Below are 25,706 nucleotides of genomic sequence, written 5' to 3' on the forward strand. Positions count from 1 at the left end.
AAGGAAAGATATCTTAAGAGCAGATAACCATAATCTAACATGTCCTAGGATTTAAGGTGACATTCTTGCACCGATCCTTTTATGCCCCAGGATTTAATTGTGTAAAATAGAAATAATTTTTAAAGTTTGTTCAAAACAAAAAAGACCAAACATGGCTTTTAAATTATGCACCAAAATCAAACTGACAACTTTCCAAGGTCAGATTGCTTTTCTTCTATCATTTTGCAGCAACTCAGGGGCCGTAACTCTTTAGATGCTCAATTATGCAAGGAGCTTGAGGCCTTTTTCGAGGTAAAGTACAAACATGCACATGGGCATGTACATGTTTTTTCTTAACTATTTACAAGGCTGAAACTTTACTAACCCCCAACCCCCGGCCCCCAAAGGGTTTCTCTGTATAGCCCTGGCTATCCTGGAATTCACTATATAGACCAGACTGACCTTGAACTCAAGAGATCGGCCTGCCTCTCCCTCCTGAGTGCTGGGATTAAAGGCGTGTGCCACCATGCCTGGCTTCAATACCATTTTTTATTAGGCTCTTATCTAACTTTCTGGTTTGTGGACCTTCTGGGAGCTGTGCCCCAGCAGCACCCCTTTTGACCCCCAAGCTTACACAATGCAGCACTTCCTAGGACTGTCTGCGCCTCATTATAGGAGGCCAAAGCAACTCATGGACTTGAAGGAATCATGAGTTTCAACTGGTCCCACATTACCTTGGATACAGCTTCATTGCTTTTCATTTTTTCCCTCAGGGTCTTCCACCACTTACTTTCTGTGGGATACTGCCATGGGGTTTTATCAAACTGTTCCAAAAGCTAAAAAACAAACAAACAAAACCTTTTCTTTCCTTTCTAAAAATAAACTTTCTTAAAGTAGGCACATGCACACTGCTCTGGCATTCACACTGTTCACATTCTTGCTTCTCTCCCTGCAGTGAGCACCTGATGGCAGATCAGTAGGTGGCAGGAGACTGCACATGTGACAGGGACTGCATCTGCATCTCAATGCTGTGTGCTCAAGGTAGTTAATACCATACAAAACCAAGTGACAGATGTGACCATATTTTACCTCCTGCACAATGAAATGATTGATTACATATAAATACGAAGCCAGACAAGTCCCTGATTATAATTTGAAGAGCAAAAATCTCTTTAATACCTAAAAATATACTGTTGGGTTTTCTGACTCCATACATCAAGTTTAACGAAAGCTATACTGTAATTTTTTCAGAAAGCTAGATTCTACTTAATGAATTCTGGTTTGAATGACCTAAATTTTCATGACATTAAACTAGTGTTCTAAATGCTTAACTTCCACAAATATGAACAGTGTACAATAAACTGAATTTACCAAGTTCCAAAGTCACAGTTAAAGTTAGTTTTCCATCATAAACTTATTTTAAAATTGTATGAACCAACAGCTGTGGAGCCCCCAGCTAGATCTGGCCCTCTGGATAAGTGAGACAATTGAATAGCTTGATCTGTTTGGGAGGCACCCAGGCAGTGGGACCTGGTCCTGTCCTTAGTGCATGAGCTGGCTGTTTGGAACCTTGGGCTTACACAGGGACACACGCTCAGCCTGGAAGGAGGGGACAGGACCTGCCTGTACTTAATCCACCAGGTTTAAATGAATCCCCAGGGGTGTCTTGATCCTGGAGGACATGGGAATGGAGGGGAGGGGGCTAGGGGGAAGGTGGGTGGGGGCGGGAGGGGGGAGGACAGGGGAACCCATGGCTGATGTATAAAATTAAAACACATAATAATAATAATAATAATAATAATAATAATAATAATAATAATAAAAAATTGATGCCATTAGACCTGCCACCAAGTGAATCAAGACTAACATTATCCAGAACTACCTGTCAGTTCACAGAAACTAAAACCCAGAGAAAGTTTTACCTGTTTAGAAACAGCATTTATGTCTCCTAGCAAAGTCACAGCAGGCCTTACATTATTCCCCAGTTCTTCTGCACAGATATCAACCTAAAAAAGACAAAAACCTGAAGAACAAGCCATGTTTGGTCTTTTTTGTTTTGAACAAACTTTAAAATTTATTTCTATTTTACATTTTATTTTCTGTGTATGAGTGTTTTGCCTGCATGTATGTCTGTGTATCACATGTGTGCCTATAGCCCAAAGAAGAGTATTAAATACTCTAGAACAGGAGTTATATATGGTTGTGAGCTGCCATGTGAATGCTGGGAATTGAACCCTGGTCCTCTGGAAAAGCAGCCAGCTCTTAAAAACCTTTAAGGAAGACTGTTGCATGCCTTTAATCCCAGCACTTGGAAGGCACAGGCAGGTAGATCTCTGTTCTCTGTGAGTTCAAGACCAGCCTGGTCTACAAAGTGAGTTCCAGGACAGCCAGGACTATTACACAGAGAAACCCTGTCTCAAAAAACCAAAAAGAAAAAGAAGAAGAAAAAAGAAGAAGGGGGGGCTGTTGCAATGCCTCGGTGGGAGTCCCCCAACTCCTGTATGCTGTTCTCTGTGCTATGACATGCAAGTGTGCACATACAGTTTCAAACTTGACTTTGAAAGCTTTTCTCCTTAAATTAGCACAAGATGCTTTGTAGGCTTGAAAAGGCAGCTGCCTTTGGTACCTGTAATTACATGAGATAATTTGTAAAATCTATTTCTGTAGGAGAAACATTCTTCACAGAAGAGGGAGAACAAAGAAGCGCAGAGCTCATCAGAGTCGCTTCCCTCCGCCCCAGTACCTGAACAAACTTCACATCTGCGCGGTATCTTGGAGGCAGTCCAAAATGTAATATCCAGTTCAGTCTTGCACCAAACAACACAATCACATCGGCAAATTGCAAAGCCCTTAAAAAAAAAAAAAAAAAGAACCGGATTTAAGGACGACAACAACAAGCATACTGACAATTCTTACTTGAATCGTTCTACCTAAAATATTCAAAGTCTAAATAATTTGGAACTTCTAAAGTAAATCTGATCTTTCTAATAAAAATAAGTTTGGGGGCTGGGAAGGTGGCTCAATGGGCCAATGCTTGCTGTGCAAGCATGAAAGCCTGAGTGTCCAACCCCAGTACCACATAAAGGCTGACTGCTGTGGTGCTGTCCCCGCCAAGCACTGGGGGTGGGGACTGGTAGAGATGGGTGGAAGTCAGCTGCCTGGTCAACTGGCAAGCTTCAGGCTCAGTAACAAACCTGTCTCAGAACTTAAGGGGAATGTGACTGAGAAGAAACCTAAAAAAACTCTGCATCCACACCTGCATGTATGCATTCCACCACCAACACACACACACACACACACACACACACACACACACACACACACACACACACACATAATGTGTTGTTATATTTGTTTTGAAGATAGGATTTTGCTTTTTAACTAAAGCTGGCCTCCAACTTGTGATCTTCTTGCCTCAGCCTCCAAATGTTCGGGTAACAGGTATGCACTCTGCTTGCAGAGGTTTTGTTTTGTAGGTGTTTCTGGGGATAGAACCGGGACCTCATGCACAAGGCGAGCACCCCAGTCTCCCAACCTCTATGCCTGCATCTCAATGCATACTTCACACTGATTTCTAGTATTTCTAGTATTTATAAACATCATTGGTATTCCAGAATTTCATTCTTTTTTTTTTTTTCAAGACAAGGTCTTATGTTGCCCAGGTTGGCCTCAAATTCTTTATGTAGGAGGATGACTTTGCACTTCTGGTTTTCTCCTCAGTAATGGGATTAAAGAATGTGCCACCACACCCAACTTATGCAATGCAGGACTTCATGCCTGCTAGGTAAGCACCCTCCCAATTGAGCTATATTCTCAGTATGAAATTGTTTTCTAAAATATACAATATGCATTTTCACCTAATATCCAAATAATTGGGACCAGCTTGTGTTTTCACAATTTTTCAATAACTAGATCATCTAAATTTGGGTCTTTTGCTTTGTGAAAATTCCAAAGATTCTACAGATGGTACTACAAGCACATCACTCTGCAGGTATCAGAAGGCAGATATTACACTAGTATGATTCCAACGGAAGAATTTTTACAAATATAGAAAAAATGGAAATTAGAGAAGAGTCTACTGCTGGGCAGTGGTAGCGCACACCTTTAATCCCTCAGGAGGTAAGAGGATCTCTGAGTTTGAGGCTAGCCTGGTCTACAGAGTAAGTTCCGGGGACAGCCAGGGCTACAAAGAGAAACCCTGTCTCGAAAAAACAAACAACCTGGAACGCTACGCACCTGGATCTGGCTGCGCCTACACAGTTTGGATGATTGTCAGGGACAACACCCTTCCCCATAGGGGTGGGCAAAAACGGCAAATTGCACTGCTCCACCAGTTTCCTGATACTGTCCTCTGCGTGGGAATAAGCAGCACCTACAAGAAATGCAAATCATTGGATGATGCAGTCACACTTGACAATGGGAACCTCCAACCTGTCATGTGGATTTGCTTTTAGATGACCCCAAGTAGTCTCTCCTGCACAAACATCAGCTTGAAAGCCAGATGAATGGTGAGGACTACTCTGAAGAACTGCCTCTAAACAAAAGCTGTATCTTCCATTTCCTGCTGCCTTACTTTCCGGCTTTATGCTCAGGGCCTATTCAACTGCTACCCACATTCCCTGAACATAAGTGGCAGGGAAGACCTTTATCCTGAAAAACCAAGACTGTACTCTCACTAACTGCTCTACATTACCTGTAAGCCTCCTCTGCAGTATACTGGGAGGGATGCATGAGTTTCAAAAGCTCTGCAGATCCTTTTAGAGTCTCTACAATGCTGTGGCTGTAATAGGACTAACCTGAGTGAGCACATATCTGCTTTTACAACTGTGTGCTGCAGAATAAAACATGCCCTCAATGACACTGAAAACAACTTACTGTTTTGACATACAGAAATAATTTCATTGCTGAAGTCATCATGACTGCTATTATTTTTAGCTATTTAATTTTATATTTTTGTTGGTGGTGGTGGTAGTGGTGATGGTTTGTTTTTGTTTTGTTTTTTGAGATAGGTTGTCTCAGTGTAACAGCTCTGGCTACCCCAGAACTCAATTTGTAGACCAGGCTAGCCTCAAACTCACAGAGATCTGCCTGCCTCTACCACCCCAGTGCTGGAACAAAAGGCATGCAAAACGACTAATATTATACTCTTTAGAGCTAATAGCATTCTATCCATTTCTCCATGGAATATTACTGAATAGTATAGTGTACATTCAGATTTCAGTATCACATTCTACACTAAAAGACCATCTTAGAATTCTTTACTATGCGTCTGCAATGAAAAATAGTCTTTTTATTTCAGAAAGTTTTCTTACTCTTTTTCTTGTCTTGGTGTCTTTGTATACTTAGCACCTTCTTCCTAGGCTGCCTTTGTTCCTCTTGTCTACTTGGGGAACTACTGTTTTTTCATGGTACAGCTGTGGGTGTCCTATCTTCTGGACCCTTTTTTCCCAACACCCACACAAAAAAATTCCCTTTCTTGTAACTCCATCCCACCTTCCCTGTGCACACAATATAAGAGTATACTATCAGAGTGAGGACGTGGCTGAGTAGGTAAGGTGCCTGCAGTGCAAGCATAACGACCTGAGTCTGGATCCAGGTGTGGTGCACATCTGTGACCCTAGCACTGGAGAGTCTGGATCCAGGTGTGGTACACATCTGTGACCCTAGCACTGGAGAGTCTGGATCCAGGTGTGGTGGTGCACATCTGTGACCCTAGCACTGGAGAGTCTGGATCCAGGTGTGGTGGTGCACATCTGTGACCCTAGTACTAGAGAGTCTGGATCTAGGTGTGGTGGTGCACATCTGTGACCCTAGCACTGGAGAGTCTGGATCCAGGTGTGGCGCACATCTGTGACCCTAGCACTGGAGAGTCTGGATCCAGGTGTGGTGGTGCACATCTGTGACCCTAGCACTGGAGAGTCTGGATCCAGGTGTGGCGCACATCTGTGACCCTAGCACTGGAGAGTCTGGATCCAGGTGTGGCGCACATCTGTGACCCTAGCACTGGAGAGTCTGGATCCAGGTGTGGTGCACATCTGTGACCCTAGCACTGGAGGAGTGCAGACAGGTGGATCCCAGGAATCACTGGCCAGATACTCTAGCTGAATCAGTGAGTTCCAGATTCAGTTAGAGACCCAATCTTAAAAAAAAATAAGGTGGAGAGCTACAGAAGAAGATACCAACTAATATCAACTTTCGGTAGCCACATGTGCACATGCATGAATATGTACACACATACACCATACACAGAATTTAAAAAAATTAAAAGTGCACTCTTTTAATGCCAGCACTCATGAGGCAGAGGCAGGTGGATCTCTCTGAGTTTGAGGCCAGTTTGGTCCACATAGTGAGTTCCATACAGCCAGGCTATGTACAGAGACCCTGTCTCAAAAATAAAACAAAACAAAATAGTAATAATAGCCAGGCGGTGGTGGCGCACGCCTTTAATGCCAGCACTCAGGAGGCAGAGCCAGGCAGATCTCTGTGAGTTCGAGGCCAGCCTGGTCTACCAAGTGAGTTCCAGGAAAGGTGCAAAGCTACACAGAAAAACCCTGTCTCAAAAAACAAAAAACAAAATAAAACAAAACAAAAGTAAAAATTAAGAATATATTAGTCCAGCTTGGTGGTGAACACCTTTAATCCCAACACTCAAGAGGCAGAGGCAGGTGGATCTCTGTAATTTCGAGGCCAGTGTGGTCTACATAGTAAGTTGTAGGCCAGCCAGGACCCTGCCTCAAACAAAACAAAACAAAACAAACACCAGCATACTACACTTATTTTTTATCAAGTACATTCCTTGGGGATAGAAATTATTATTTCACTGTATCCTTCATGAATATTTTCTACAATTGCTGCCTCATAGTAAACACTCTGTCAGGAAATGTTTGTTCAAGGAAGAATGAAAACTAGAATCCACCTAGAACCTTTGCTATTGGTTAAATCCTGCTTAGGTAGCTGCTATCCTTTGAAGTCAGGTGATGAGACTCAAAGCAGTTACTTGTCAGTCAAAAAATCAATACATCATTCAGCGCACTGAACTCAGCACTGACCTCAAGGGTTTTCTTTCACTGCACCCCTCTCCCTGGGGCTAGAACCCAGGACACAAAAGCAAACATTCTAGCACTGTGCTACACCCTCAGCACCAGCACCTTCCTTAAACCTATCTTCAGTTTGTCTGCAGTTGGCTCCTAAGCAGCTGATAACAATGAACATGGTCACAGGCAATCCTAGCATCTAGAGCAGCAAGCAGATGTGACAACATTTTCCCAGCCATGCCTATAAACACAGTTCTTGAAGGCCAAGGCAGGATGATGGTGAGTCCAAAATCAGCCCAGAGTACATGGTAAGTATGAGGCAAACCTGGGCTATGTAGGAAATCCTGTCTCAAAAAACAACACAAAATTAAAAAAAAAAAAACAATAATAATAAATTGTTAACAGAGTTTTTTGTTTTTGTTTTGTTTTGTTTTTTTGAGAGAGGGTTTTTCTGTGTAGCCTTAGCTGTCCTGGAATTTGCTCTGTAGACCAGGCTGGCCTCAAACTCACAGACATCCTCCTGCCTCTGCCTCCCAAGTGCTGGGATTAAAGTCATGTGCCACCACTGCCCGGCAATAAATTGTTAAGGGGAATATAAATTGTTTCTATGACACCTAAGGAGTAAGTAATTTGTCAACAGTTCCAAAAGTCTTCCAGATACCCACACTTTTTAATTTAGTTAATTCTCATTTTGGAGCTCTAACATAAATCCTAACAATGGGAAAACCTTTGCATAAGAATGTTTATCACAACTACTATAAACAAACATTTGACAGCAAGTGTCAATGTATATGACTCAATGTTAAAATTGCATTAAGGAAATAATTTTTGTTCCCGAGATAGGGTTTCTTTGTGTAACAGTCCTGGCTGTCCTGGAACTCACTTTGTAGACCAGGCTGGCCTTGAACTCACAGAGATCTACCTGCCTCTGCCTCCCACTTAGTGCTGGGACTAAAGGTGTGTGCCACCACTACTCAGCTTAAGAAATAATTTTAAGAAAAACAGTTATTATAAATAGCTCATCAAATATAAAACTGCCTACATAATATTATCACAGTGTATAAAATAGACATTGAAAAAAAAAGTACTGGGGTTGGGGATTTAGCTCAGTGGTAGAGCGCTTGCCTAGCAAGTTAGATCCTCAGGTCAAAAAAACAAAAAGTACTGAAGGCCAAAACTGGTTTCCTTGGATAGAGAGATTTCTTTTCTCTAAAACTTTCTAGATTTTCTAAACTATTGTGTAATAGAAGAAACCATTAACTTCTACGTGAAGAAATGAAACTACTCTTTGTAAAAGTGAGAGGCCTCTGGGCCACTGAAGATAAAAGTTCTGTGATTTGAAAATGGAGGAAAACCCACTTATTCCAATTATAAACACCAGAGCACATAAAACAAACAGTAAAGACAGTGTCTAAAGAGAACCAACATTCCCACAGCCTGTGAGTTAGGAGTCCTTGTGCTACCTTTTCCGATGATGAGCAGGGGTTGTTTGGCATTTCTAATAACAGATGCTGCCATACACACAGCAGGGGTTTCAGCCATGCTAACCGGAGGTGGCATGCAGCACTCCTTGTACCTGGAAAGAAAAACAATGCTATAATAATTAAAAGAGGCTAAGGGCTGGGAGATTGTTCAGCAAGTAAAGGCACTTGCCAAGAAGCCTGATAACCTGAGGACCTAAGTTCAATCCCTGGACTGGCAGAAAGAGACAGCTGACTCAGCAAATTGTTCCCTGACCACTAAAACATGTATATGCACACACACAAATAAATGCTTTAGCCAAGAGTGGTGGTGCACACCTCTAATTCCAGCACTCAGGAGGCAGAGGCCAGTGGGTCTCTGAGTTTGAGGCCAGCCTGGTCTACACAGGTAGTTCCAAGATGGTCTGGAAAACACAGACTGGACCTAAAAAACTATTCCATAAACGCCATATGGAGAGTCAATGAAATACCATTTTAGCACATTTGCATCACTCACGCACACACGCACACGCGCGCGCACGCGGGCGCACACACACACACACACACACACACACACACACACACAATCTCCCCCCACCCCCTTGAACCCCCTTCAATCTTCTTAAATTCACTATAGGACTCAGACCTGTACTCTTCAAAGCTTGCCAACACAGCTCTGAAAGATAAGGACCTTCTTTTATACAATTATAAAATTCTTATCACATCTAGCTAATTAAAAATTGTTCCTTAATATCATCTAATAGCCAGTCAAATGGTAATTCACTGACACAAAACTTGGGTCAATGGCACCACAGTAGGAAACAGAAAACAGTAGTAGTTAAAATAGTGAACAATTTCATGAACTAGTATGTAATACTGTGTACCACTTATTCTCATTTGACTTGCAAAACAACAAGGTGAAGTGTTCCTGTTAGCTCATGTGCACCAGGTTGTAGAGGGCCTGGATGACAGTGGCACCACCGCACAGGATCCTGTCGCCAGAGTCCCTGCTGCTGCCACCTCACCATCCCTAGTCACTCACTAGTGAACTAAAAGTACAGCACCATACCCGGCCTTACTAAAAGAACTTTTAAAAACATAACATATAAAGGTGGGATCTATATTATCCAAATATCCAAATATCCGGACACTCAATAACCTCTACACAATGCTAAAGGAAGCTTACAGATTTTAACTTACCTAAGGCTCACTGTCTTACCTAATTCCTCAGTCATTACTTTGATTTCACATTCACATACATACACAATAGATGTCCTTGTGTTTGACTCTCACAGACAGAAGTTACCCCATTATACTGAGTGTGCAGACCACTGCCGTAGCCACTAGAGAGCCATTTCCATAATAGCAAGGTCCACAAAAGTTGCATATAAGAAATAACTTTGAAACAATAAAACATGCTGGGTGGTGGTGGCACACGCCTTTAATCCCAGCACTCGGGAGGCAGAGGCAGGCGGATCTCTGTGAGTTCAAGGCCAGCCTGGTCTACAGAGCGAGATCCAGGACAGGCTCCAAAGCTACATAAAGAAACCCTGTCTCAAAAACAAAACAAAACAAAACAAAAACCCTGTAAATGCAAAATTCAACGTGTTGATTAAATACACATGATAAAAAGGGATGGTACTAAACGTTAAAAATAGCAATCCTTAGATAAAAGGATTTCTTTTGGGCTGGAGAAAAGTCTCAGTGGTCAAGAGTACTTGCTGCTCTTTCAGGACCTGTTGTGTGTTTCAGCTCCAGGGGATCCCATACCTTCTTCTGACCTCACAGACACTGGACACATGTGGCAGACACTCACATAGAGACACAGACACACACACACACACACACACACACACACACACACACACACATACACACACACACACACACACACACACACACACACACATACACACACACACACACACACACACACACACACACACACACACGGATGCATAAATAAAATAAAATAAACCTTAAAAAAAAGAATTATTTCTACATTCCTGGATTTTTCAAAAAAGCATTTTTGAGGTGGGAGATTTAGCTCAGTGGGAGAGCGCTTGCCTAGCAAGCACAAGGCCCTGGGTTAGGTCCTCAGCTCTGACAAAAAAAAAAAAAAAAAAAAAAGCATTTTTTATTCCTAAGACTAAAGCAATACCACTTTGGGAACTGATGGACCATAGCAGTACATTTATCAGGGTGAATGATAATCAAGTGTGACTTTTTGTTCTCTTCACTGTTTATTTAAGAAATAAAAGTGCAGGACAAATCACAGAAACACACCTCAGAACATTTTAAAGTTATCAGGATGCTAGACAATCACTTTTTATACTGAGTCCTAATAAGTTTTCACTAATCATCTACCTCATTTCTTATACAGGTTTACAGTAAGAGGCTTGTCAATAACCCACACATTAACGCAGCTATATATCTGAGATTACTGGGCAAATAACTTTGAATGAGGAATCAGAAAGTTCCAAGTATTAGGTTTAGTAATTAAATCCATAGACAGTTACTAAGTAGCGCCATTTAAATGAAGAGAACTAAGCGTTTTGGCTAGGATTCAGTTTAATTACAAAGTCATCACAAAATATTGAGACACTTGGAGACTGACAAACAGATAAATTCTTTTTTAAGGAGTAAGTATGACAACACAAATTAAGGACGAATTCTGAATAATTCTTACTTTATAGAATTCACATTCTCCTGGAGGGTCACAAGATCTGCAGGAATGTCAACGTAGCAAGCACCTGGCCGACCATATATACTGCTCCTCACAGCCTGTGTTTACAACAAACAAAATGTCTCAATCATCATATTCTTTGGGAAGTTCATCTAAAAGTGTGGAATAACCACTAATTTTTCTTAAAGTATTCTTAGTTGGATAAAAAAAGCTATAATTAAAATTGAAATGTCCTCCACTAAATACATTTTCAAAGATATTTTCATCTAAAGGGTGATAAGAATTTCTGTAGGGCTCTGAAATCCATACTCTATTACATCGGGCTCTGCTTGCTGTTTAGGCTGGAACATGAACTTCCACCCACTTCTGAACCTTAATCATTTGGCAGAGTTCTCAGAAGCTGTGACAATGTAATACGCATCAAATTAATTCTATAGCGTATGCTTTTGAAATCACTCAAATGTAATTTCACAAAAGACTCTTGCTAGGGAACATTAATTTACAACATGCTATTTAATTAACTAAAAGATGATCTTAAATGCATTATTCCCAATATTCTTGCAAATGCTTAAGAGATCAGTGGGCATATTATACCTTTATCTTTACTTTGGTTTAACTTAAAAGATATATTTTAGGATTATACAGGAGCTTTTTTCCAAAAATAGCTTACTTTATCTCTATTTCAACAAGTATGTGTAATGGCAGTGAGTATTAGAATGTAAATAGCTTGTTAACAATGTCATTTTTAACAGCTCAGTAGTCTGGGTATAGTATTGTTCCATTAACAACAAAAATAGCAGTGTTGAAGGTGTGGCTCTCTAGAGGAGCATATGTTCAGAATATACGAGACAATGGGTCCAATCCCCGAACAGCTTGTCAGGAAATACTGTACCTTTTCAATAACAAGAGGAATATGTGCTATGCTGGTTGGCCGGGCAGAGAACTTGCTATATAATCTGCAAGCTTCAACCTATACAGAAAATGAACATCATTTAAATTTAGCACACAATCATATTGCTCTCATAAAGGAAGACAAAATTTTCAAGTCATTACTTCTTATTACATTTAGAGGCAAGATAGAAAAAAATGTGGTTTTTATTTTTATTTTTTTTTTATATTATCTCAAAAAATATTCAAATCACAATCAAAGTCCTTCCTCAGGATGATTCTGGAAACAAAACAACACATTATTTTCCTTTCTTGGGTTGGCAAAAATGAAAATAATAAACACCATGCACCACAACACAGGCATTCTTATAAGCTGCTGGGAGAGCCTAAACGGAAGGGAAGGCGGCCAGGCCCGTTAAAGCAAGCGCCCCACTGGGAATATGTCAAGTCACCTATTCTTCTTCCTTAGTTTACCTGCCTTCCATTTCTGCTGCTTCTCCTTTCATGTGTTTGTTGCTGTGCTGTGGGAACATGGGAGTTGGGAGAAGATGCCTCTACACTGTCTAATGTCCTCTGAGAAACATGGAGAAACTTTCTCTTGATACTTTTCAGTCTGAAAACTATGGAAAAGATGACAGCTTCAGTCACACAGGCTTGACAGGGCCAAGATGATCCTTTGGTTTTCAAATTCTTATGTTTATGTCCTTCAGTTTTGTTTGTTTGTTTTTAAACACCAACCTCTCATTTATTTATTTTTTAAAGATTTATTTATTACATATACAGTGTTCTGCCTGCAAGTATCTTTGCAGGCCAGATGAGGGCACCTGATGTCATTACAGATGGTTGTGAGCCAGCATGTGGTTGCTGGGAATTGAACTCAGGACCTCTGGAAGGGCAGCCAGTGCTCTTAACCCCTGAGCCATTTCTTCAGTCCCCTGTCCTTCAATTTTAAGAACTTCCAATAAAAAAAGATATTTGAATTTTAAATCAAACTGTTTTAGTTTTTAATTTAATCTAATGAACATTACTTTTAGGAAAATATACTTTTAATAGTAGACATTAATGCTCTGTTCCCTGCTTCATATCAATACAATTTTTGTGCTAACTTCAAATTTTCTTAAAAAAAAAAAAAAATTACACTGGGCGGGTCTCTGTGAGTTCGAGGCCAGCCTGGTCTACAGAGCAAGATCCAGGACAGGTATCAAAACTACAGAGAAATCCTGTCTCGAAAAACCAAGAAAAAATTGCACGTATTTATTTCCTCTCTTTTTGTGGTGGTCTGAATGAAAATGGCCCCCATGGGCTCATAGGGACTGGCACTATTTATTAGGAGGTGTGGCCTTGTTGGAGGAAGTGTGTCACTGGGAGTAGCTTTGAGGTTTCAAATGTTCAAGCGAAGCCAGTGTCACTCTCTCTTCCTACTGTCTGTAGATCCAGATAGAGAACTCTCAGCTCCTTCTCCAGCACCCTGTCTGCCTGTGTACTACTGCCATGCTTCCCGCCATGATGATAATGGACTAAACCTCTGAACCTGTAAACCAGCCCCAATTAACTGTTTTCCTTTATAAGAGTTGGCATGGTCATGGTGTCTCTTCACAGCCATAGAAACCCTAACTAGCTGGGTGCACGCCTGTAATCCCAGCACTCAGGAGGCAGAGGCAGGTGGATCTCTATGAGTTCGAGGCCAGCCTGGTCTACAGAGCTAGTCCAGGACAGCCTCCAAAGTTACACAGAGAAACCTTGTCTCGAAAAACCAAAAAAAAAAAAAAAAAAAAGAAACCCTAACTGAGACACTGTGCACGTGGAGTGTGGAGGTGATTGACAACTTGTGGGAGTTGAGTCTCCTACCATGTGCTCTCTGAGAGCTCAACTCAGGTTGCCAGCCTTGATGGCAAGAACCCTCACCCACTGTGCTATATTACCTGCCCTAAATTTTCTTTATCTTTTTGTTTTGTTCTGAGATGGGGTCTTGCTAGCCTAAGATAGTCTTAAATTCATGATCTTCCTGCCTCAGTCCCTTAACTGTTGGGAATATTGGTGTGTGCCACCATACCCAACTCTATACCTAAATTCCTTTCAAATACTTAACAATTCTACTTTTCTGGATATATTAGCATCATTTGAATACTATTGTTACTATTACAATTAACCAATAAAACTTTGTATTTCAAGAGTATAAGGACACAATTTTTCCATTAACATATACCAAAGTGTAGTATTTTACATTAGTTTATGATATAAAACTCTGTACGACACTTCAGGTATGGCTCAGTGGTAGAGGATCTGCCTAGCATGTATAGTTCCAATGCATTCATGTTACGTGCCAACCATTCACTCTCAGCTGTTTGCATTCTGTCACTATTTTTCCTTAGATTGATTTACTTAATTCTGTGTGTATGAATGTTTTGCCTGCACATATCTATGTGCACCATGTATGTGCATAATGCCTGTGGAGGTCAGAAGAGGACAGATCCCTGGGACTGGAGTTATGGACAGCTGAGTCACTATGGGGGTGCTGGGAACCCAGTCCTCTGCCAGTACACGTGCTCTTCAGTACTGAGTCATCTCTTCAGCCCTTTGTAAATTATTTTTGAACCTGTAACATTTTGCTAACAAATTTATTTTTTCAGCTTTTGAAATACTTTCTTTTCTCCTAAAATAAAAATAAATGTATACCAAGTCTAATAATTTTGAGAAAATTTTTTTTATTTTAACTATTTCTGCAGAGTCTGAGGATTGTACCCCAAAGCCATTTTTATTCTTACATCTTTTTGTTTGTTTTGCTTTGATTTGATTTGCTTTTTTAAGACAGAGTTTCTCTGTGTAGCCCTGGCTGTCCTGGAACTCGCTCTGTAGACCAGACTGGCCTTGAACTAGAGATCTGTCTGCCTCACACACTTGTCATTTCCCCTTTCTATAGTTTTTATTTTATATATGAAAATGTTTTGTTACATTTATTTAATGTATGTTGTATGTGTACAGGCATAAATGCCATGGCACACTGGAGGTCAGAGAACAACTTGTGGGAATCAGTCCCTCTCCTCCTATCACGTGTGCTCTGGGCATAGAACACTAATCTTAGGCTTGGTGATGAGTGCCTTTACCCACTGAACCACCTTGCCTGCCATTCAGATTTTTAGTTTTGTTTTGTTTTGTTATTTTACAGATTTTATAAATTGTGTTTGTGATAGTTAGTTTTTTGTCAACTTGTCAAGAACTAAGTAATTTGGAAGAATCTTAACTGAGAAAATACCTCCATATGATGGCCTGTAGGCAAGTCTATAGGACACTATCTTGATTAACGATGGATGTGGGTGGGCCCAGCCTACAGGTGGTCCCAAGTTGTACAGGAAAGCAGGCTGCATAAACCATGAGGAGCAAGTCTTACTGACTTGCAGTGTCCTCCATGGCCTCTGCATCAGTCCCCACCTGACTTCCTGGACGATGAAATAAACTCTTTTATCCCTAGCTGATTCTGGTCACAGTGTTTCTTCATAGCAACAGAAACCCCAGCTAAGTGTTTTTACTTTAGTGGTATTTAAACATTGCTCAGATGGTAGGGCTGGATACCTGAGGAAACTCCTGGAAGGCTCCCATTGTTTCTTGATTTCTTTCAGGAGAACCACCAATCACAATCAAGGGCCTGAAATAGTAATTTTTAAAAAGATAGTTACAAATGAGACTATATAAACCATTCAGCAATGCACAACAAATAATTGCGACTAAGACAGAATAAAGAAAACTACATCTTCCTTGAAAACATGGAGGTTAAAAAGATTTAAGATGAAATCTGAAGTGAGAGATACATCCCCAGAATCACAAGGACAGAGAACATATAGTAAATGCTTTTCTTAAATCAGTTTCACCCTTCTAGACACTAATGTTAGGTAGGCTTCCAGGTGTGGTGACAGAATCAATTCTATGTATGCCTTTACTATTCCTGAGATGGAGAGAAGACTTTATGTTTTCCTAAGTAAACCTATTTGGAAATGGCAAAATGAGCGATAGTTCTCAATTTTTATTTCTCAAGGTTAAAAAAAATACATCAAACTTAAAGGTTTTTTTGTTTTTTTTTTTTAAGATTTTCTTTATTTATTATGTATACAGTGTTCTACCTGCACTTACACCTACATGCCAGAAGAGGGCACCAGATCTAGAAGAGCAGACATTGCTCTTAACCTCTGAGCCATCTCTCCAGCCCCCAAACTTTCAGTTTTTAAAAAATCAAACCCTAAGGTAGATAAGGAAGAGGAAGATAAGGAAGGAAGTCAGGAAAAAAGAGCTGAGAGGGGAGGAGGGAGGGGAAACTGTGGTTGGGATACAATATATGAGATAATAATAATAATGATAATGATAATAATAATAATAAAGAATTCCAGACTTGCCAGACATGGTAATTCTAATTCCAGCACTTGGGAGACAAATGCAGGCAGATCTCTAGGCTAACCTGGTCTACAGAGAAAGTTCCAGGGCAGCCAGGATACACAGAAAAAACTGTCTCAAGAAACCAAATAATAATATTATTATTACTATATTATTATTATTGTTATTCCAGACTAGCCTGGCCTACATAACATAGTGAGGGCCTAGGCTCAATAATTAACAAATTTTAAAAGTAGTCTTTATTTAGAACTACATACATGCTCACGTACACAAACATCAATATATACATGCATAGGATGAAACTCTAAAATGTTCATTTTTTTTCTTAGTAATGGACTTAATATTTTCTTCCTCACATTGCATATATTTAAAGGCTACAACATAGGATTTATGTCCAATGTAAACTGATGCTATAGTCAAGCAAACTAACCTTCATCACATCACAGTTACTATTTTGGGTCATAAAAGTATCCCAATCTGCTCTTCTGGCAAACCTCCAACATCCAGTACAACATTATTAACCCTCATCCTCATGCCGCACACTGAACCTCAGGCTTTGTACCCTTTGACCCCACCTTCCCGATCTCTAGCCCACTTCCCAGTTAAGGACCTTCTACTCTGATTCTAAGGGTTGCAGGGTGGATTTTTGCTTTCCTTAAATCTTTCCACCCTAGATCAGTCCTACTCGGCAAATTCTGCAAAGACACATTTAAAAATGTTTTCATCAAGAAAGATTTCATTACCAACAGTTCATGTTTGCATTTGCCATGCCACCCAAGGCGTGGATGAGACCCGGGCCAGAGACGACAAGGCATACTCCTGGCCTAGAAGTAAAGCAGAGTTTATCAACATCGGATCAATCCGAACAGCTGAAAAAGAGGTGTAGATGCCCTCCACCTCAGCCTGGATCATGCCAACTACCAATTTGTAGCATGTTAGAGTTTCCATGGAAACCTTGGTGGTCAGAGGCATGCGCCACCACTGCCCAGCTCCACTTTATATTTCGAATTTAAGACTCTTTCAGACTTAACACTAACACAGTTCTAAATTTCTAGAACAGTACCATCCCTAGAACATTCTACAGTAGCAGTCATATTCCCTGTGGAGTTTGACATGACATGGACCCCACAGTTACTGAACACTTACAAATGAGGAGTTCTACTTAGCACATTACTCATTTTTAATTAAATGTAAATAGCTGTACATCAATAACGCTACAATACTAGACAGGATAATTCTAAAGTGTTCAAAATAAAAACTTCAAACGAAACTTTTAGTTTGTTAAAATAAGCATCATTCCAGAATCAATTGAGGCACCAACATCTGTAATTTCAATGTTTTCCAGGGTCAACAAAAAGATTAAGCCATTGTTTACATGTACACAAGGCAGCACCTGGTCCAGAGGCTGTTTCAGAGGGCCTGGTTTTCCTCAGGCTCAAATTCCAGAATTTAATCACTAACTTCACTTTCACAAATTAAAAAATCTTACTAATGCTTATATATTAATGCCAAAAAAGGATGGTACAAATTTTATCAGAGGTCCAAACTCCACCTAAAATATGTGAATGTAGAAAAAAAGTAAACTATATCAAAAAACCTTAACGACTGTGGAATTACAGTACTTTTAGTTTTTCTTCCTTAAATATTTTCTACGTTTTCAAAAATGGTTATTTTTTTAAAAAGCATTAATTTTTAGTGAAAAGTGAGGGGTGAGCAATTAGCTTACACAAGCAAGCACGGATATGCTCTAGCAAGCTCATTTTGGAAGCAAGCCTTTTATACAAAGTGGCCTTAGGAAGTCAGTGCTCTTACATCTTACTAATATTATCTTCTACAATCTTCTCAAGCCAACTAGGCCTTCAGTCAGCATATGTATTTCTATCCCAAACTTCCAATGTATTCAAATGAAGCAGACTTTAGTTTACCTGCCCGTTAGGTATCCAACAGCAGAGGCAGCATAACAAGCCTACAAAGAAAGGACAGCAGGACTGAATGAAACATACAGGACTCTTTGGGATAAATACGAGAAAATCCGTTATTAAAAGATGAGAATTAAAAAAAAAAAAAAAAAGATGAGAATTTGAGCTGGTCATGGTAGCACTTAGGAGGCAGAGGCAGGTAGATCTCTGTGAGTTCGAGGCCAGCCTGGTCTACAGAGCTAGTCCAGGGCAGATGCTACACAGATAAACAGTCTCAAAAACAAAACTAGATGAGAATTTACATAGTAAAGAAAAAGAAAAATTGGAACATTTTTTATGAGATGTGATAACCGTAAATTTCATGGAATGGCTTAGGTAGGTATTTAAATTTTAGTTTTTCAAAATAAGTTTCATTAGTATTACCATCTTACAACTCCTTAAGTATCAACAGGAATGTCCTTTCTTCACAGTGATCATTTATTTATGTCTGTCACTCCACTTACAATGAGTTAGTTGACTTGTTCAGAGCCTGGTCTCATTACCTCTGGCTAGCCTTGAATGTTATGTAGCCCATGGTGATTAGCCTTCCAAGTCCTGGGATTTTTAAGTTTTTAGTTTTTCTTTATTGATTTCTACTTCCCTAATTTCTGCTTATGCAGTAATTATTTAACTTCTTCCCTTGAGTTTGAATTCCCTTTCCTAAAATGTTGTATTTTAAAAATGGCGCGCAGAAGTGAAGGCTGGTGGGAGCCGAGGAGAGATACACCATGCAGACTGTACTCCGGGGACAGTTTTTATTGGGGGAAAGGGAGAGAAGAGAGCTGAGGTGAGAAGAGGAAGAAGAAAAGAGAAAAGGAGATGGGAATTGGGGGAGAGAAAAGATGCAGACCCAACCCCGTGGGAACAGGGAGGAAGGGGGTTGCCTTTAATAAGGGGGTTTAGCACATGTGTACAGACTACTCATCCATGCAGCGCATGTGCAGAGACTACTGTAGGAGCTGGGCTGTCTAGGTATTTGCCTGAATGTTAGCAAGTACATCCTGCCAGGTCCCCAAGGGGCAGGCCAGGTAATGTCTAAATTCTAACACCTGGTGCCTTAAAAAATAAGCTGACAGCATTGGTTTTAAATCTTTACTAACAGATTCACTTCAACTATTTTATCTAAAAATATTTTAGCTATATATTATGAATTATATTTGATATTTATCTTTTCATTATCATTGATTAAACATATTTTCCATTGTGATTTCTTCAATCTATTTGCAAAATAGGGTCTGTAGTGAAGTCTGCATTTCCATTGCTCATACTGGTAATCTGTGCTTTCTCCTTTATCCTAATCAGTTTGGCTTGAAGTTTTTATATAGGTATATGGGCCAGTGAGTTGTTGCTTCTTTTTTTTTTAAATTTTTTTGTTGTTATTGTTGTTTTGTTTGTTTGTTTTTTGAGACAGGGTTTCTCTGTGTAGCTTTGTGCCTTTCCTGGAACTCACTTGGTAGCCCTGGCTGTCCTCGAACTCACAGAGATCCACCTGGCTCTGCCTCCAGAGTGCTGGGATTAACGTGGTGCCGCCGCCACCACCACCACCTGGCTTTTAAATTTATTTAACTCTATTTTATGTGCATTGGTGTGAAAGTATCAGATCCCTGGCACTGGAGTTACAGACAGTTATAAGCTGCATTTGGGTGCTGGGAATTAAACCCAGGTCCTCTGGAAGAGCAGTCAGTCTCTTAACCACTGAGCCATCTCTCCAGCCTGTGTTGCTTCATTTTAAATGTGATTTTGAGTTATCCATCTGCTACTGAGTTTGCTTCCACATGGTTAGGTTATACATTATTTACTGTGTTTTCAATTATTAGCAAGCAATCTGTTGAAATTTTCTTTATGGCCAACATGAGTTTTTGTCTGTTTTGTTCTGGGACAAGATCTCACTCTGTAGCCCAGGATGACCTTGAATACAAGGAATCTTTGCAAGCCTGTGAGCTCTGGGATACAACTGGAAGTCACCATGTCTGGCCACTTTTCACTGAACTGTACTTTATCCAGCATATAAGGAAGATAGGAAACAATAAGTTAAATCAAATACAAGATGCCCAGGAAAAGCACTAAGTGCATTTTAAAATTACTCTCTGTCTAGGACATTATAGTATTATCTTCTTTTTTCTTTTGGTTTTTTGAGACATGGTTTCTCTGTGTAGCCCTGGCTCTCCTGGAACTCTCTAGACCAGGCTAGCCTCAAACTCACAGATATCTGCCTCTCTCTGCCTCCCGAGTACTGGGATCACATGTGTGCATCACCACCACTGGGTAGTACACATAGTTCTTAAGACAGCAAAGTCTGGAGTCAAAGTGTTCTGATTCTGCTCCAGTTCCACTCCACTCTACTGTGTGATTTTGACAAGTTCCTCAACTGCTCTAAGGAGCTGATGACTGATAACAAGCAGTCCCCAGGTATACCTTTCTCTGTATCACAAACATGCTCTTGAGGCCTGAGCCTGCTTGCACTTTGCCTTTCAACAACTCTATCATTAAAGCTACCATCTTCCCTTCTAAATTATCTCTTCCCTTTCTATTCTCAACCTCAGTCAGCAGCATTATCATTTGTAGTCACCTGAGCCCCTAACCTAGCAGTCACCTCCAAAAGCGCTAGCTTTCTTTCCCTTACTAATAGGTAATGCTACTCCTTCAAGACAGCTCTGGCCTTATCTTCTGTGGGATGCTCTCTCAGAAGACTTTGTGTGTTTATTTAATTCTATTGTTATTGTACTAGCGAAATGCAGAGCACCAGGCATGTTAGGCAAGCACTCTACCACTGAAAGATAACTCAAGCCCTCCAGGTCTCAGTTGACCGGGTTGGCTCCAAACTAGAGATGTTCTGTTTCACTTGAGTAGGTTACAGTTGTGAGCCGCAGGTTTTCCATAAGCTTCCTTTGGCCTACGCATCCACTCTCACGGCTTGCCATGCCTTTAAGCTGTATCGGCACAGCATGAACAAACATTACCTCCATGACCAACCTTCCCAGTGAGCAATCTTCCCTGTCCTATCAGAGGAATAGGCATATCCTCTGTGCTACTACTGTCTCTTACATGCGTTTCTGTGAGGACCAGTATTCTGGACTGCCTTTTCTGTGTCTAGCCTCACTTTCTCCAACTGATCAACTTGGAGTTTAAAAGTAAACCTGATTTCTTCTTTATATCCCTCTGTCTCATTGCTTATGCAACACACACCAAACTTCTAGTACACACTCAGCACATGTCTAATGCATAGAAAGAAAGCAGTGGCCAACACACTGCCTCCAGAAAAACAGTCAAACGTTAACATCAGCCATCCTTTCCCTGCAGGTAAAAGGATAGACAGTGGTTCAGAAAACTGAAAGGTAAGTGTACAGCTCTCTGGCAGGGTGCTAGTTTTGCATGCACAAGGTCCTAGGTTCAATTCCCAGCACTGTAAAAGGGGGAGGGGGAAGTAAAAGTGTAAGCAACACAAATTCAATACCTACATACCTACCAGTTTTCAAGTTAAAGCCACTCCCTATTTATCCACAAGGTTAAACATCTTTCAATTAGTAAATAATGTAGTAAGCATCTCTATTACACAAAAGCCTCAATCAAACCAATCCTTGGGGATATGAAAAATGAACCAAACTTCTGCTGCACTGGAGCTCACGTTTGATGGCAGAGAAAGGGTGGCAAGAAGGGGCAGGAGCATAGGTCAAAGGGCAGCAGTGGACATGGCAAATGTGATTCTGCCTCAGCTGGGCTGGTATATTACAAAATAGTCTGGCACTCGGGAGGCAGAGCCAGGTGGATTTCTGTGAGTTCAAGGCCAGCCTGGGCTACTAAATGAGTCCCAGGAAAGGCGCAAAGCTACATAGAGAAACCCTGTCTCAAAAAACCAAAAACCAAAAAAAAAAAAAAAAAAAAAAAAAAAAAAAGTCCTACTTTTTTAAAGATTTAGTGTGTGAGTGTGTGTGTGTGTGTGTGTGTGTGTGTGTGTGTGTCCATGAAGGCCAAAAGAAACCATTAGATACTCTGGAACTGGAGATATAGATGGTTGTGGGTGCCAGAAAGCAAACCCTGATCTCTGAAAAAGCAACAAGTGCTGTTAACTGCTGAGCTATCTCTCTAGCCCCAATTCTTGATCGTGTGTGTGTGTGTGTGTGTGTGTGTGTGTGTGTGTGTCCGTCCATGAAGGCCAAAAGAAACCATTAGATACTCTGGAACTGGAGATATAGATGGTTGTGGGTGCCAGAAAGCAAACCCTGATCTCTGAAAAAGCAACAAGTGCTGTTAACTGCTGAGCTATCTCTCTAGCCCCAATTCTTGATCGTGTGTGTGTGTGTGTGTGTGTGTGTGTGTGTGTGTGTGTGTGTGTACGTACAACGTGAATCTCCTTCCTTCTTTCGGTAGGTCCTGGAGACTGAACTCAGGTTATCAGGCTTGGTAGCAAGCACCATTGAACCACTCCATCTGCACCAGGTTCTTGGTATTTCAGGCCAGTATTGCTGAGAGAGGGTAAGACTGGGCTGCCAGAGGAAATACCGCAAGTGGGTTCACAAAATGTCTACTTTGCCTTTCCATCTCTAATGTCTTTCACCCCCACACCTATTATGCAGCATGAGTCCTGGGCTTCAAGAGAGCACCTGCCACGTACAGGAACCACACCAGATACTGACAATACACATATGCAGTGATGACACAACATAGCTTCTCTGCTAGAACTTACAAACTAATAGTGGAGTAAGACCATCCTTCCAATTCTGACGTTTGGACATGGCAGAACACACCACAGTAGAACAAAATGAGCACAGACCCAAACTCGGAATATCTGAGTTCAGATGACACTACCAAATGACTCACGTTGGGCAAGTTTGACTTAATCTCTCTACATCTCACTTTCATGCCAAGTAGGGACAGTGGTACGTGCAATGCTTTAGAAGCGACGGGACTCTGTGCAGCGCGCTGCCATTCCGCTGTGTGCACACTCACCGCTTGCTCATTCCTCATCCCGATGTACCTGATGCCCATTTCCTGTGCAGCAAGGGCGATTTCGGTCACGGGGATGCCCACGACGCCAAACATGTACTCCACATTCTGGGGGGTGGGGGAATGGGGAGAAACGGGAATAAACGCCGGTCACCAGGTGACCTAGTCTTCTCGTCCTCCCGGGAGGTCCAAAGTGGGAAGGACCAACACGACCCCCGCCTCTACGTCCTTGCCCTGCGTCTCCATGACAACGCGTAGTCCCCTGCCTGCTTCCGTAGAGCCTGTCACCCCTAGGGACCCGTCGTACTTGCGTTTTCAGGGCCTGGGCGATGACTTTAGCACCAGACACCTGCTCCTCGCTTCTGTTGCTACCCTCTGCCGCGTTACTTTCTGGCATCTTCCACTTCCTAAAGTTACTTCAAGGCACTCTCGTGGCCCGCAGCCTCACTAGCCAAACAAGCTTCAGAGTCGGCCGCACGCTGTTGGTGACACCAGCTTCTGACCGACAGGAGGGCAGCCAACCGATTTAGTGAAGGGGAGAAGGGGCGGGACTCGGGGGAGGCGATAATGTAAGCACGCCCATTCTCAGTCTTTCCCCGGTTCCGCCATCAGCAGAGGCCAGACGAACCGGAGACCGCGGCCTGTGCCGAGCGGGTAAGAAACCCAACCTCTGAGCTGGCTCGCCATGGTTTCGGTCTCCACTAAGGCAGCGTCGCGGCTCAGTCCGGCGTAGGCGGGTAGCACGTGCGCACCTCGACGTGAAAGCGGAGGGAGACCTTGTGGGAGGGGCGTGGCCGCGGCTCCCGTCCCCGCCCCCGCCCGGCTTTCTAGCTGGTGGCGGCGGGCCGCGCTAAGGCTGCTGGGAGCCGGGCAGCCTGGAGAGTCTAAAGTTGAAGAAAACGTCCTATGGGTCGTGTTGCCATGCTTCGGTGCCCTCTGGTTTCATGACTTTGTGGTTTTGCACTCTACAGAATGTGCACGTTACTTAAGTCTGCGAACAAAGGTCTTCTTTTTTATCAGATATGACACCAAGCTTGTTTGCCAAGAGATAAACTTGTCCAAAGCATTCCTCACACCGCAGCTGCCGCCGCCTGGTTTTTTAATTTATTCATTTTTGTTCCAGCTGAGTGTCACTAAGGTCTGTTAGAGCTATAAGTTAATAAATGAATGTATGATTTCTTAGCTTTTATGAAAGTAATAATGTTGGTTGCTTTATAATTAAGGGTTCAAGGCTAAGCCTGCTCAAGACTGGCTGCACATGCTGTATAGACAATAGTCAATTTACAGCACCTTACGTGGATTCCCTTCTCAAAACAATCACTTCCAGAACTCTATATGAAGTGCAAACTGAACTCTGATTGGAACAAACCACTATAATTCAGATTAAGAAGGTTTTTTTTTTTTTTTTTTGTTTTTTTTTTTAAAGGATCAGAATTCAACAGGCCTTATTTTGCCATTTAGCAAAGAGAAAAATCATTGAGCTGGTTCTTGTCTTCACCTTGCAGTTCAGGGCACAGCATTCCATGCTTCCCTTGCCTGTAGTAATTCAGCAGAAGTGTTGTAATCTTGACTGCAAGGCCAAAAGCTCTACTGTTCCATTCAACTGCAACATAAGGACCCCAGGATCTGTGATTTATACAACGCACACTGTGCAGACTTTGCACACATTAATCATATTTGGCCAGAAGTAGTGGCATGTCCCTTTAAATTCCAGCACTTGGAAGTGGAGACAGGTGGATCTATGAATTGGAGGCAATCTAGTCTACCTAGTGTGTTCCTGGACATCCACAGCTGTGTAGAGAGACTGTCTCCGTAAAGAGAGACAGAGACAGACACAGAGAGATGGAGAGAGAGATGGGGAGAGAGAGACAGAGGGTGGAGAGAGGAGAAAAGAGGAGACAGGAAGGAGAGAGAGAGAGAGGAGGGAGAGAGGAGAGAGAGACAGGGGAGAGAGAGGAGACTAGAGAGAGAGAAGAGAGAGAGGGGAGAGGAGAGAGAGAGGGGAGAGAGGAGAAAAAGAGAAGGAAGGAAAAGATGGAAAGAAATTTGGCATTGTTTTTAAATTCACTTATTACAGGAAGAATAAGTCTTTTTTAAAAAGTGCTAGAGATTGAAACTAGGAAGTTCTGGGTATCAGGCAAACACTCTACCACTGAACTATAATTTTAACTTTCTCAAAAGACAAACAAACAAACAAAAGCAGAAGGCTGGGGGTTGGAGAGATGGTCAGTAGTTAAAAGCAGTGGCTGCTCCTCCAGATGACCTGAGTTTGATTTCCAGCACCCACATGGTATCTCACAACCATCTGTAATTTCAGTTCCAGGGAAACCGATGCCCTCTTCTGGCCTTTGAGGACACCAGGCACTAACATAAT

General features: G+C 41.6%; 2 protein-coding genes across 2 annotated transcripts in view; one reads left to right on the top strand and one right to left on the bottom strand.

The window, feature by feature from the left end:
- The window catches only part of Hacl1 (2-hydroxyacyl-CoA lyase 1), a 34,637-nt gene extending 10,555 nt beyond the window's left edge, over nt 1-24,082 (bottom strand). The window contains exons 1-12 of the mRNA XM_036176715.1: nt 23,640-24,082; nt 23,336-23,440; nt 18,356-18,396; nt 17,174-17,254; nt 15,618-15,690; nt 12,052-12,129; nt 11,163-11,257; nt 8,477-8,589; nt 4,216-4,351; nt 2,723-2,828; nt 1,902-1,985; nt 714-815 (exon numbers count right to left, since the gene is read on the bottom strand). Of these exons, the coding sequence (XP_036032608.1) occupies nt 714-815; nt 1,902-1,985; nt 2,723-2,828; nt 4,216-4,351; nt 8,477-8,589; nt 11,163-11,257; nt 12,052-12,129; nt 15,618-15,690; nt 17,174-17,254; nt 18,356-18,396; nt 23,336-23,440; nt 23,640-23,729 (1,104 nt within the window). The 5' untranslated portion in view covers nt 23,730-24,082. The remainder of the gene's footprint in view (nt 1-713; nt 816-1,901; nt 1,986-2,722; nt 2,829-4,215; nt 4,352-8,476; nt 8,590-11,162; nt 11,258-12,051; nt 12,130-15,617; nt 15,691-17,173; nt 17,255-18,355; nt 18,397-23,335; nt 23,441-23,639) is intronic.
- The window catches only part of Btd (biotinidase), a 34,419-nt gene continuing 32,622 nt past the window's right edge, over nt 23,910-25,706 (top strand). Inside the window, exon 1 of the mRNA XM_036176716.1 lies at nt 23,910-23,986. The gene's annotated coding sequence lies outside the window, so the exon portion shown is untranslated. The remainder of the gene's footprint in view (nt 23,987-25,706) is intronic.

Source organism: Onychomys torridus, unplaced genomic scaffold (genome assembly GCF_903995425.1).
Source record: "Onychomys torridus unplaced genomic scaffold, mOncTor1.1, whole genome shotgun sequence".
In the NCBI taxonomy this organism is placed as follows: Eukaryota; Metazoa; Chordata; class Mammalia; order Rodentia; family Cricetidae; genus Onychomys; species Onychomys torridus.